At 37.0% G+C, this 12,502-nt stretch overlaps 1 protein-coding gene across 4 annotated transcripts in view; it reads left to right on the forward strand.

Annotated features, from left to right (window-relative positions):
• Positions 1–12,502, forward strand: part of INPP5B (inositol polyphosphate-5-phosphatase B) — a 406,727-nt gene that overhangs the window by 330,480 nt on the left and 63,745 nt on the right. For all 4 annotated transcript variants that reach the window (XM_053707160.1, XM_053707161.1, XM_053707162.1 and 1 more), the window contains 3 exons: positions 2,502–2,637; positions 2,736–2,846; positions 7,729–7,894. In XM_053707160.1, the coding sequence (XP_053563135.1) occupies positions 2,502–2,637; positions 2,736–2,846; positions 7,729–7,894 (413 nt within the window). The remainder of the gene's footprint in view (positions 1–2,501; positions 2,638–2,735; positions 2,847–7,728; positions 7,895–12,502) is intronic.

Below are 12,502 nucleotides of genomic sequence, written 5' to 3' on the forward strand. Positions count from 1 at the left end.
CCCTGTTCCTCAGTTTGCTCTCCTTCCACGAGTCATTGCTTGTATCAAATGGGAGTGAGCATCGGTATTTTAATAGTTCCTGCATAGTCTTGCAGGATCTGGTATACAGACCTAGCAGAGATGTATTTCTTCCACCTTGGTGGTTGGTACTGAGGAAGGACCTTCTAATTCAAGGTCCATTCTTTAATCCAATTCTCTGAGGCTTTCTGCTTGGAGATTGAATGCTTAGTTCTGTCCAAACATGGGTTTACTGATTCGGTCATTGAAACCATGATTCAGGCTCGCAAGCCTGTTACTGGTAACTTTTGCAGTAAGGTATGGTGTAAGTTCCCTGTTCAGTGTGAATCCCAGGACTAATCTTGGAAGTAGAGTCAGAATTCCTAGGGGTTTTGCCCTTTCTCCAGGAAGGTCTGGAGGACGGTTTGTCAGTCAATTCTTTGAAGGGTCAGATTTCTGCGTTATCCTATTTTAAACAAGTGTCTGGTCGGATGTGTGGGACGTGTATTCTTTTGTCAGATCCTGGTTAGTATCAGGCATGTGTTTGTCTCTTGCTCCTTTTGTTACTTTAACCTTGTTTTAAGGTTTTGTAGCAGGCTCAGTTTAAGCCATAGCTTTCCATAGATTTAAAATCTTTATTTTGGAAGTTTTCTTTTTTTGCTATGTATTCTGCTCGCAGAGTTTGGGTACTCTCGGCTTTGCAATGTGATTCGCTTTATCTTATTTCGGATAAGGTGGTTATTTATCCTAAGTGGAAATATTGTTTGGGTATTTGTTGTTCCCCCTCTTTATCCTCATTCTTATCTCTTGAGGAACGTGTGTGCACAATTGGATGTTGTGCGTGCTTAATATTTTTTCTTCTGTTTAATTGTTTGCTTTTCAGACTGCAGGGCTGCAGTCTCCTGAGAGAGTTATTGCTCATTATACGAGGGCTATCTCTTCTTCTTGGGCCTTCACAGATGAAGCTTCTGTGGATCGGTTTGGCAAGGCTGCAACTTGGTCTTCTTTGCACACTTTTGCCAAATTTTATCAATTTGAGGTTTTTGCCTCGGACAAGGTTTCTTTTGGAGGAAAAGTTCTTCAAGCGGTTTTGCCTTCTGTCTGTCTTATGTCAGTGTGCAATGTTTTAATAGAGCCCACCCATCTCAATTAGCTTGTTATGTAATGTTTTTGAATGCCTCAAGAGGTGAGTAGTTGCAAGATTGCTCTATTGATATTATATATAATAGTGCAGGTTTCAGATTCACCTTCATCTATCTGTCTACTAAAAAATCATTATACAGAGCTACATGTACATTATTACTATTGGTTAGCACTGAGTTAACTTTGGGGGAGTCCCCCAAAATTGTATAACAAAGAGTAACGGATGAAATAAAGAAAAGGGATATTGTATGTAGACTAAAAATGAATAATTAATGTAAACTACCAGTCAAATGTTTCAGAACACTCCTATTTTTTCAGTTTTTTATGAAATTTAATCAGGTTAATGTTTCAATGTAATTTTGAAATTAAATCAAAGAACAAATAAAGAATTGGTGATTAAAAAATCATGGAATCTCTAAAGTTAACTACACTGAATCAAAATGTTGTACTTGTCAACAAGCCACCTTTTGCAGATATAACAGCCGAGTACACTTGTTACATTTTTTCTACCATGGAAATCAAATATTATGCTTTCCAACATTGTTTCAGAAGCTACCAAAAACGTGTTACAGGGTTTTCTTTTACCCTTCTGTCCAGATCATCTCAAACCATAAGTTGTTGACTCTCAAAAACTTGTCATCTAATTCTCTTGTGTCAGACTTCTTCCTGTTAAAGTTTTCTCCAGATTCCACCACTTTAGCTGATGCATGGCATTGCACATGTTGATGTGAGGTTTGTGTACAGCTGGTCAGTCATTGAAACCCATTTCATTAAGCTCCCAATCCACAGTTCTTGTGCTACTGTTGCTTCTACAGGCAGTTTGGAGCTCTTTAGTGAGTGAAACAGATGATAGACTTTTATCGGCTCCATGACTCAGCAGCACTGGTCTATGAATTTGCGTGTCCTACAACTTCATGACGGTGCTGTTCTTTTTCCTAGATGCTTCTTCTTCAGAATAATAGCACGGTTGACTGGAGCAGATTAAGTAGGGCAGAAATGTATTAAACTGACTTATGGCAAAGGGGGCATCCTTTGACAGTGCCACATTTAAAGTCACTAAGTTTTTCAGTACGGTTAATTGTACTGCCACTGTTTGCCTATGGAGATTTCATGGCTATGTCCTGGAGTTTATGAACCTGTTAGCAATGGGTGTGATTTGAAACACCTGGACTCAGTAATTAGTAGGGGTGTCCACATACTTTTGTCTTTATAGTGTATATAGTGCAGTATATAGTTAGCAAACCTTACATCTTGTATATAGGTATAGGCAATCACTTGTCAAGTAGTCTTTTTCACCATTAATATGCATGAGTATAAATTGGTTGGTTCAGATAAACAAAGATTGCTTTCCTCCTGTACAGTGAGAAATGCCGTGCTCCAGCCTGGTGTGACCGTATCCTCTGGAAAGGCAAGCACATAACTCAGCTGGTCTACCGAAGTCATATGGATCTGAAAACCAGTGATCATAAACCAGTCAGCTCTGCATTTAACATTGGTGTAAGAGAGTAACTTAATATATATATTTATTATGGATATGACTTAAGCGACATGCTGATTGAAATAAGTATTCAATGGTGTTTTAATTTATTTCGCAGATCAAAGTGGTAAATGAAGAGTTACACAAAAAAACTTTTGAAGAAATTGTCCGCACTCTAGATAAAATGGAGAATGACTGCATTCCTTCAGCCAGCCTATCCCAGAGAGAGGTAACTTTAAATTTGACCGTGTTGATAAGAGGCTACTTAATTTGATATTTGTGCTCCCATCTCAGGAGCCTGAGAACTATATATTGTTATCATAACATCAGTGACATCTCGTTATGTTTGGAAAAACATTAAAGGGACAGCAAAATCAAAATTAAACTTCCATGATTGATATAGAGCTGCAATTTTAAGCAAGTTTCAGAATTTACTTCAATTATCTAATTTGCTTAGTTCTCTCAGCATCTGTTGAAGTACATGTTTTAAAATAAAATCTACAAATTGGTAACAAAAACTAACAAATTAGCACAATAGTGAAACCATCTTTACTTAAAGGACCAGTCAACACAGTAGATTTGCATAATCAACAAATGCAAGATAACAAGACAATGCAATACCACTTAGTCTAAACTTCAAATGAGTAGTAGATTTTTTTTCTGACAATTTTAAAAGTTATGTCTTTTTCCACTCCCCCTGTACCATGTGACAGCCTTCAGCTAATCACAAATGCATACACGTACTATGTGACAACCATCAGCCATTCACAAATGCATACACACTTATTCTTGCACATGCTCAGTAGGAGCTGGTGACTCAAAAAGTTTAAATATAAAAAGACTGTGCACATTTTGTTAATGGAAGTAAATTGGAAAGTTGTTTAAAATTGCATGCTCTATCTGAATAATGAAAGTTTAATTTTGATTGAGTGTCCCTTTAATGTTATAGCACCAATTTGAGATTAGCTGAAACTACAGACTACATATGTAATATAATGTAAATGGTTAACAATATTCAGTTCAGCAAATATTAGGATATATTAGATAACCACACAATTCTTGTTAAAAATTACAATTAAAATTAAATTTTTCAAAGCCAGTAATAAAGGTACTTAAAGGGACATTAAACACTTTGAGATGGTAATATAAAATGATAAATTGTATATAATAAAACAACTCTGCAATATACTTTCATTATTTATTTTGTCCTCTTTGCCTGTAATTTCATTCTGAAATTGTGAGCTTTTTAGTTCCTGTTAGAAATGGAAGTGCAGAACACTGTTAAATCCAGCACAACCATTGGCTGCACACTCTAGTAACCTATTTATAACTGTCCCTAATTGGCCACAGCAGAGAAGGTAACACAAGTTACAACATGGCAGCTCCCAGGGTTTTATAGACACTAAAACTTTACACTTATTTTGTCACTTTTTAAACAACTAATGAAACTTTAAAAAATACATCTACATGTTAGTCATGGACTAATCTTTTCTTTGAATGCATCATTCTATCTAGCATGTATTTAGTGTTTAATGTCCCTTTAAGTATAGCAATCAGATAACGTTAGTAAATTTTACTAACTAGTTCAATGCTACTGTATGGTTATACTATATTAATAATATTTGGGTCCCACTGGAACAATATAAATCCATCTGCTACACCTGGGGTAAGATTAACTAATATACATTTATTTTAGCTACTGTGTAAGGACAGCACAATAAATTTATATGCCCATACATTGTTCTATGTAATCCAAATGAATATGTTTATTTAAGAATTCACAATATTCTCAGCTTATAAAGGCCCATGATACCCAAATGTTGAAATACTTGAAAGTGAAGCAGCATAGCTGTAAAAAAGTTGACTAGAAAATATCACCTGAACATCTCTATGTAAAAAAGAAAGATATTTTACCTCAAAATGTCCTAAGTATTCGCACCCTATTGTAAAGGACTTTAAACAGCAAATCAGTATGTCTGTCCCGGGACAGGCAAGGGAGCTTGTCTCATGCACACTCGTTGTTTTCCTATTCAGTTTAAGGAAATCTACTATGAAATCTCACGAGTGTTAAGTGAAATCTCATGAGATTACAGTAAAAGAGTTCATGACCTCAGCACTGCTGATGCTGATTGGCTGCAGTTCATTTCTTCTTCATTATTATTATTTTTTAACTGCAGCTGGACAGTAACTGAAAAATAACTTTTTACACAGCACCTACTATGGTGAGCTGAGGAAATTGTGAGGTAAAATATCTTCTTTTTTTTACATAGATGTTCAGGTGATATTTTCCTGTCAGCTTTTTACAGCTATGCTGCATCACTTTCTAGTGATTTTAGCATATGAGTATTATGTCCCTTTAAGTAGTCTGTATCCTTTCTAAAGTTAAGAATATAAACTTACTTATGCTACAAAGGGTTAAACAAACCACCATTCATTTGGTTTGCTAGCATAGATACAGAAGTCTATTATACCTTAGGCTATATTAATTACAGAAAAAATTGTTATACTTTATCAACCAATGTTTTGGGATATTGGACAGGATAAAGTAGGCTCTGGTAATTAGTCAGGAATGGAGAACGAGTGAGGAGCCTCCTGATGTTAAGGTAAAAGATCTTGTAAATTGAGTGCCTCCTGAATATTAGCTCACAAGCGTTTTTCATCTAAATTTCATAACTCTAGCCTAGTGTGTGTGCATAAGGATGTCCCATCTCTGATAGGTCGCTAGTTATATATATTAAAGGGCCAGTAAACCCCCCAAAAAATTTTATATTATTCTGGACATAGTTCAGAATTATATAACATGAACTTAGCGCCATCTTTCTACCTGAAAGGATTTCAGAGAAAAATTCCTACGAAAGTTACTTTTACAGTACGCCGCTCCTGGCTCTACTGAGCGGGTCTGTTTGTTTTCCTTAAGCGCATCGGGCATACTGTCTTTTCACAGCCGGCCCGATCGTGCCATTAAACTCAATGTAGCTTGCTCCCACTCTGGTCTGGTGGGAATAGACAGCGTGCCCGATGGCTTAGGGAAAACAAACAGACCCGCTCAGTAGAGCCAGGAGCGGCGTACTGTAAAAGTAACTTTCGTAGCAATTTTTCTCTGAAATCCTTTCAGGTGGAACAATGGTGCTGAGCTGATGTTATATAATTCTGCACTATGTGCAGAATTATATAACATTATTTTGTTGGTTTACTGGCCCTTTAAATATTTGTTTGAATAAGAATTTGCTCTACCTGTCTAGTAAGTGTCATTGGTTCTCAACTTATCATTATGCGACTTCTTTTTTTCAGGTTCTTAGTCTTTGATAATGTTTTATATATAATGTAGGGATATTGAATTAACATATTTTGGCCCTTATATATGATTTTCTGTGAGTTTACACATTTGATCAGATTACAGATTTTTAGTCATGCTGTGTATTGTACATACACACACAAATGCCCTATATATTTATGAATGCATACACACAGATGCATATATACAGATTATCAGACAATGGGCCCAGTTTATGAAGCTGCAAAAGCCTTATGTAATTTTGTTATTTATATCCATTTGGATTATGGAGGTTATTAATTCTTCTGGAATGGGTACAGTTACTCTTATGGATGCTGTTATTAAACAATGCAAATACCATGACTATGACAGATTGATAATATAACCATTATCTATTCTAACATCTATGGCATCTTAATACTTTTCTCTTCTGATACTTATAATTTATACTTATAGCAAAATATCACTACATTTATATAGGACTCATTAGAGTAATAGTCTCTTGTTAGCTAGAGTAGTATTTTAGTACTGTTATCTAGCTTGGTCAGCGAAATGGTCTTTGCACATTAGTCTTTGAAAATTAGTGTATACTATACAAATTCATGTCTGGGATTTTTTTTATTCCTTTCACAGACTAGTATTTGGCGGTACAATGGGTTTAACAGGTGGTATAGACCTACCTGTACTGCTGTTATAAAAGCCTCTTAGTCTCTATTATTGTTTGACATAGGCTATCAGCAAACAGGAAGACATTTGTTTTTTGTTTGTGTTTGACCACCACCTTTATTTCAGGGTTGCCTTGTAACCCACTTTTTCTCAACCACAGTCCTCAAATACCCCTAACAGGCAAGATTTTCATGATATCTGAACAAGAGCACAGGCGAAATAATTGGCTGATCAGTAACCATGGTAACTAACCTGCTCTCAACCATCAGCTTATTTTGTCACCTATGCTTTAGTTAAGATGAAAATCTGGCCTGCTAGGGGTATTTTAGGGCTGGAGTTGATAAACTCTGCTTTAACCCCATGTTAACCTTTCTGTAAAAATTAATGAAACATTATTTTCTAATTTTATTGGAAATAATAAAAATATTATGTAAAAAGGCTCTAACATACCCTTTGTTGAAAAGCATACCTAGATAGGTTCAGGAGCAGCAGTGCACTACAGGGAAATTGATACTTATTGGTGGCTACACATATATGTCTCTTTTTATTGGCTCACCGAGGTGTTTAGCTAACTCCCAGTCCAGTAGTGCATTGATGCTCATTCATCTACGTAGCAAATGAAACAAAGTTGATAATAGAAGTAAATTGGAAAGTGGTTTAAAATTGTATGTTCTATCTGAATCATGAAATATAATAGTTTTATATCCCTTTAAGGGGAATAACTTGAGAGAGAGAGCAATGAATTACATTTACCTCTACACTCTACTTATATATTTTGATTAACCCCAGTGCTTATATACAGTACAGTTACATTTTAGTGACTTGCGATGTTGATCTCTGATCACCACCAATTCTTGTTCTCCTGTGGGGTAGCAGAAAAATTCCCTTGTCACTAAAAATAGAAATCCGGTCTGAAATTTTGATAAACTCAGACAAAAGACCGTTAAAAAAAATGATAATAATAATAAAAAAAAATAGTGGCCTTGATAGTTATTCTGCTATACATCGTCTACTGACTTCACAAAGTAAATTTCTAAGTAAACGGTGGGCACTTTTTTAGTATAGTCGTTACCAGCCACCACTTCATTATTTCTTTGCTTGCAAGTGATTCAAGGGAATATTACACACTGAAAAAGGAAACTAACAATGCTGATCTGTTGTATTCCCATAGTTTACCTTCAAGGATGTGAAATATATGCAGCTGCAAGTACAGACATTCACCGTTCATAATGATGGACAAGTGGCGTGTCAGTTTGAGTTCATTAGTAAGCTGGATGAACCTTCCTACAGCAAACCATGGCTACGAGCTAATCCAAGCAAAGGATTTCTTACACCAGGTAGCATTTAATTGCCGCACACTGCCTTAAATTGACATTTAAAGTAAAGTCATTTTTATATAGATCAAAATAAATCTCTGAGTTGCAAAGTATCTGCATACAAAATAAATGTCTAAAAAACTGTAATTTTGTTAGCAGTATTTATATTATTTTGTAGTCTCTTGAGTGTTTTCCTACTTGCTGTAGCCACTTAGGGACATATCTAATAAGCTCCTGATATTAGGTAATCACTGTGGAGCATGTAGGAGGGTCTGGAGCCTGAATTCTATGAAATGCAATCTAGTCTATCTGGGGGTGTGGGAAACTATAAGATCTTGGCCTTGCTACTACTTACCAGCAGAGATCCCCTCCCAGAAGGGGGCATGGACAAAAATAAGCCACACCCTTTTTACCTATTTGAAGATTACTTCATTTCCTCGTTCCTAGTTCTGTCTATTATAGGATAGGCAGAGCTGGGTGCTGCCTTTCAGGACTTATTTAAAGTGAAGGTCAATTTTGACAAATTAGTGCCCAGTTTTTAATAATTCTTTTAAAAGCAAGGGCACTTTAATTTATCAAAATTGACATTTCAAGCGTTTTCTTCAAAAACTTACCTTTTAATCCTGAAAGCTGCTCCATCGATTCCCACGGCCGTTGGAAGCCTCTGCTTATTTCAGAAATGAAGAATCTGCCTTCCTCCAGTCACAGCGTTCCCCTCCCAGGGGGATCATGGCCTGAGGGAACGCCGTGATTGGATGAAGCCTGATTCATCATTTTGGACCCGCAAAGAGGGCTTGCGACGGGCGGAGGAAGCGCTGCAGCAGCTCTCAGGATCAAAAGGTAAGTTTTTGAAGAAAACGCTTAAAATGTCAATTTTGATGAATTAAAGTGCCCTTGTTTTTAATAGGATTATTAAAAACCGGTCACTAATTCGTCAAAATTGACCTTCACTTTAAAGTATAGATAAATATTCTATCCCACCGGGCTGTTCACACTATCCCTGCCTACTTACCAGGTTAATGAAGCAGGAGGCATGCTTTCTCAGGCTGGCATTTGTTAGAGTCCTTCATGTTTACCGGGTTTTCCCTAGGGTGCCATCAAGTTAACCCCAGCATCGGGTCATAGTGTAGCACACACAAAAACGCTTATAAATATCCTGTAAAGGTTCATATTTATAGGGATATTGTAGTGCAAAAGTGATATGCACTGATTCATTAGCACATGTATTTTGAGTACTACTGACTCTGCAAGTCTATGTTTTTTAACCCCTGCAAAGGAGTTAAATACATAGTAAATGTCAAATTTGGAGCCTCAGAGAACTGTTGGTCCTGAACAAACATGGCCATTAAATCAATCGTCGGTGGCAGTCTCACAACTCTGCCAATCATCATGGCCTTCTCAGACCAGCAGTTGTCTGCAGCCCCAGCGTGGGACTTTAAATGTGTTTAACCCCTTTGTGTGCTTGCAGGGTCAGTAGTGCTAAAATTAGAGCATGTAACTTTTGTTTCATGGGGCCTCATAATTTAAACTTTTTTTATGGGGAATTCAATTTTGAGTTGAATGTCCCTTTAAATGTGAGGTAAAGAACAAAATTCCCATACTGGGGCTACCTTATCATGAAAACTGCATTATACTTTTGGGTACATTATAAAGATGCAAGTTTGTAATAGGATAAACTTGCAACATCATTAAAATTAGCCAATTGTATTACAGTTTTCCTGACTAGGTAAGTTGACATTGAAAGTGAACTGGAGTAAAGGTGTTTGTTTTATCAAATTATACTGCCAGAAAACGTTATGACTCTACCTACTATTGTCTCTGAAAGGTAAACTTTATGTGCAAGTCCTTATTATTTAATTTAAGGAAACCATTTTGCCAGAATACCTCATTCTTGGTGTCTGATGATAAAAGATTCTCCTGCTTGGAGAGAAATTATAGTGCAGACTTCATGGAAATCACTGAATGCTATAAAAAAAAGGTGTAACCTGGAAGCCCCAGAGAACTGAGTGATGCCTTCCCATAAAGCTCTCCACTCAGATGAGATGATCTAAAATGATCCCCAGCACTGTGAGATCTCTGACAATATTCTACAGAAGCAAATGTATTCTTCCTTAAAGGGACATTATACACTCATTTTTTTCTTTGCATAAAAGTTTTTTTTTTTTTTTTTTTTAAATGTATAGTTTTGCTTATTTTTAAATAACATTGCTCTGATTTTCCGACTCCTAACCAAGACCCAAAGTTTTATGAGAATACCTTCAGCTACCTTCTCCAGCTTGCTCCTGTTTGTGTAAAGGGTCTTGTCTTATTTTAATAATTGCCTTTGATCTTTTTATATGAGGTGTATTGTTTATTTTTAGACAGCACTCTCTTAGTCCTTGTAACATCTACAACCACCAAAAAAACTCCTATCCTAAATAGTTTCTAAATTTTGTCCTGAGTTTAGAAATACCCAATGTTTACACGTTCTTTGCTTTTTGTAAATTTTAGGGCAATAAATACAAGTAGCACTTTGCTATTTCCAAACCATTTTTTTTCCTGAATATCCCTTGACATGCATATATATTTTTTTAGTAGACAACCCAAAGTATTGATCTAGGCCCATTTTGGTATATTTCATGCCACCATTTCACCGCCAAATGTGATCAAATAAAAAAAAAAAAGTTCACTTTTTCACAAACTTTTTCACAAACATTAGGTTTCTCATTGAAATTATTTACAAACAGCTTGTGTAATTATGGCATAAATGGTTGTAAATGCTTCTCTGGTATCCCCTTTGTTCGGAAATAGCAGACATATATGGCTTTGGTATTGCTTTATGGTAATTAGAAGGCCGCTAAATGCTGCTGTGCACCACACGTGTATTATGCCCAGCAGTGAAGGGGTTAATTAGGGAGCTTGTTGGGAGCATATAGGGTTAATTTTAGCTTTAGTGTAGTAGACACCCCCAAGTATTGATCTAGGCCCATTTTGGTATATTTCTGCCACCATTTCACCGCCAAATGCGATCAAATTAAAAAAATCGTTAAATTTTTCACAATTTTAGGTTTCTCACTGAAATTATTTACAAACAGCTTGTGCAACTGTGTCACAATTGCTTGTAAATGCTTCTCTGGGATCCCCTTGGTTCAGAAATAGCAGACATATATGGCTTTGGTATTGCTTTTTGGTAATTAGAAGGCCGCTAAATGCCGCTGAGCACCACACGTGTATTATGCCCAGCAGAGAAGGGGTTAATTAGGGAGCTTGTAGGGTTAATTTTAGCTTTAGTGTAGTAGACAACCCAAAGTATTGATCTAGGCCCCTTTTGGTATATTTCATGCCACGATTTAACCGCCAAATGCGATCAAATAAAAAAAATCGTTCACTTTTTCACAAACTTTAGGTTTCTCACTGAAATTATTTACAAACAGCTTGTGCAATTATGGCACAAATGGTTGTAAATGCTTCTCTTGGATCCCCTTTGTTCAGAAATAGCATACATATATGGCTTTGGTGTTGCTTTTTGTCAATTAGAAGGCTGCTAAATTCCGCTGCGCACCACACTTATATTATGCCCAGTTTGCAGGGTTAATTTTATCTTTAGTGTAGAGATCAGCCTCCCACCTGAGACATCCCACCCCCTAATCCCTCCCAAACAGCTCTCTTCCCTCCCCCATCCCACAATTGTCCCCGCCATTTTGAGTACTGGCAGAAAGTCTGCAAGTACTAAAATAAAATATATATATTTTTTTTTATTTATTTTTTTAATAATTATGTAGCTCTGATGGACCCCCCTAAGCCCCCAACCTCCCTGATCTCCCCCAAACAGTTCTCTAACTCTCCCCCCGCTGTCTGCCAGTACTCATTTTGCCCCCCCCCCCAAAAAAAAAGTTTAAAAAAAAATAAAAAAATAAAAAATTAATTTTTCTGTAGTGTAGCAGCCCCCCCTCAAAACCCCCCTCCTTTTTCCTCCTTCCCATTCATTTCTCATAAATAGCAGTAGTTGCTGCGCCCGCACGCAGGCCCTCCCCCCCCTGCCAATGCTCCTACCCACCAACGATGATCCGATCGGCACCATCGCTACCGGTACAGAGAGAGTCACAGAGTGGCTCTCTCTGCATCGGTTTGTAAAAAATTGGTATTGCAGGATGCCTCAATATCGAAGCATCACTGCAATACCATAAAAGCGTCTGGAAGCAATCAGGATAGTTTCCACCGCTTGAAAGACCAGAGGACGTGCCAGTAACGTCCTTGGTCGTTAAGGGTGTTTTTTTGTAGGCCGTTCCTGGCACATGCTCGGTCGTTAAGGGGTTAAAGTAAATGTAGCAGAACTCTCATGCAATGCATTCCTATATTGCACTGGCCTTACGTCCTGAAATGCAGGGAACACCCCTTGGAGAAGTATAGCAAAATCTGCCTTTTTAGAACCTTGTGAGGGATCTTGCAGTGCTGGGGGGTCATTTTATATCATCTCGCCTGAGCAGAGAGCTGTAGATCATTAGACCCTTGGTCCGCAAGTTTAAGATAGTCTGTGTGTTTTTTTAGAAAGAAATGTTACTGCTGTCACATTTTGTAAATGTGTCTCAAAGCTCAGAGAGGTGATGGGGCAATGCTCACTGAAATTAAAGTAACATTAAACAGTTTTTA

This window comes from Bombina bombina, chromosome 3 (assembly GCF_027579735.1).
Source record: "Bombina bombina isolate aBomBom1 chromosome 3, aBomBom1.pri, whole genome shotgun sequence".
In the NCBI taxonomy this organism is placed as follows: Eukaryota; Metazoa; Chordata; class Amphibia; order Anura; family Bombinatoridae; genus Bombina; species Bombina bombina.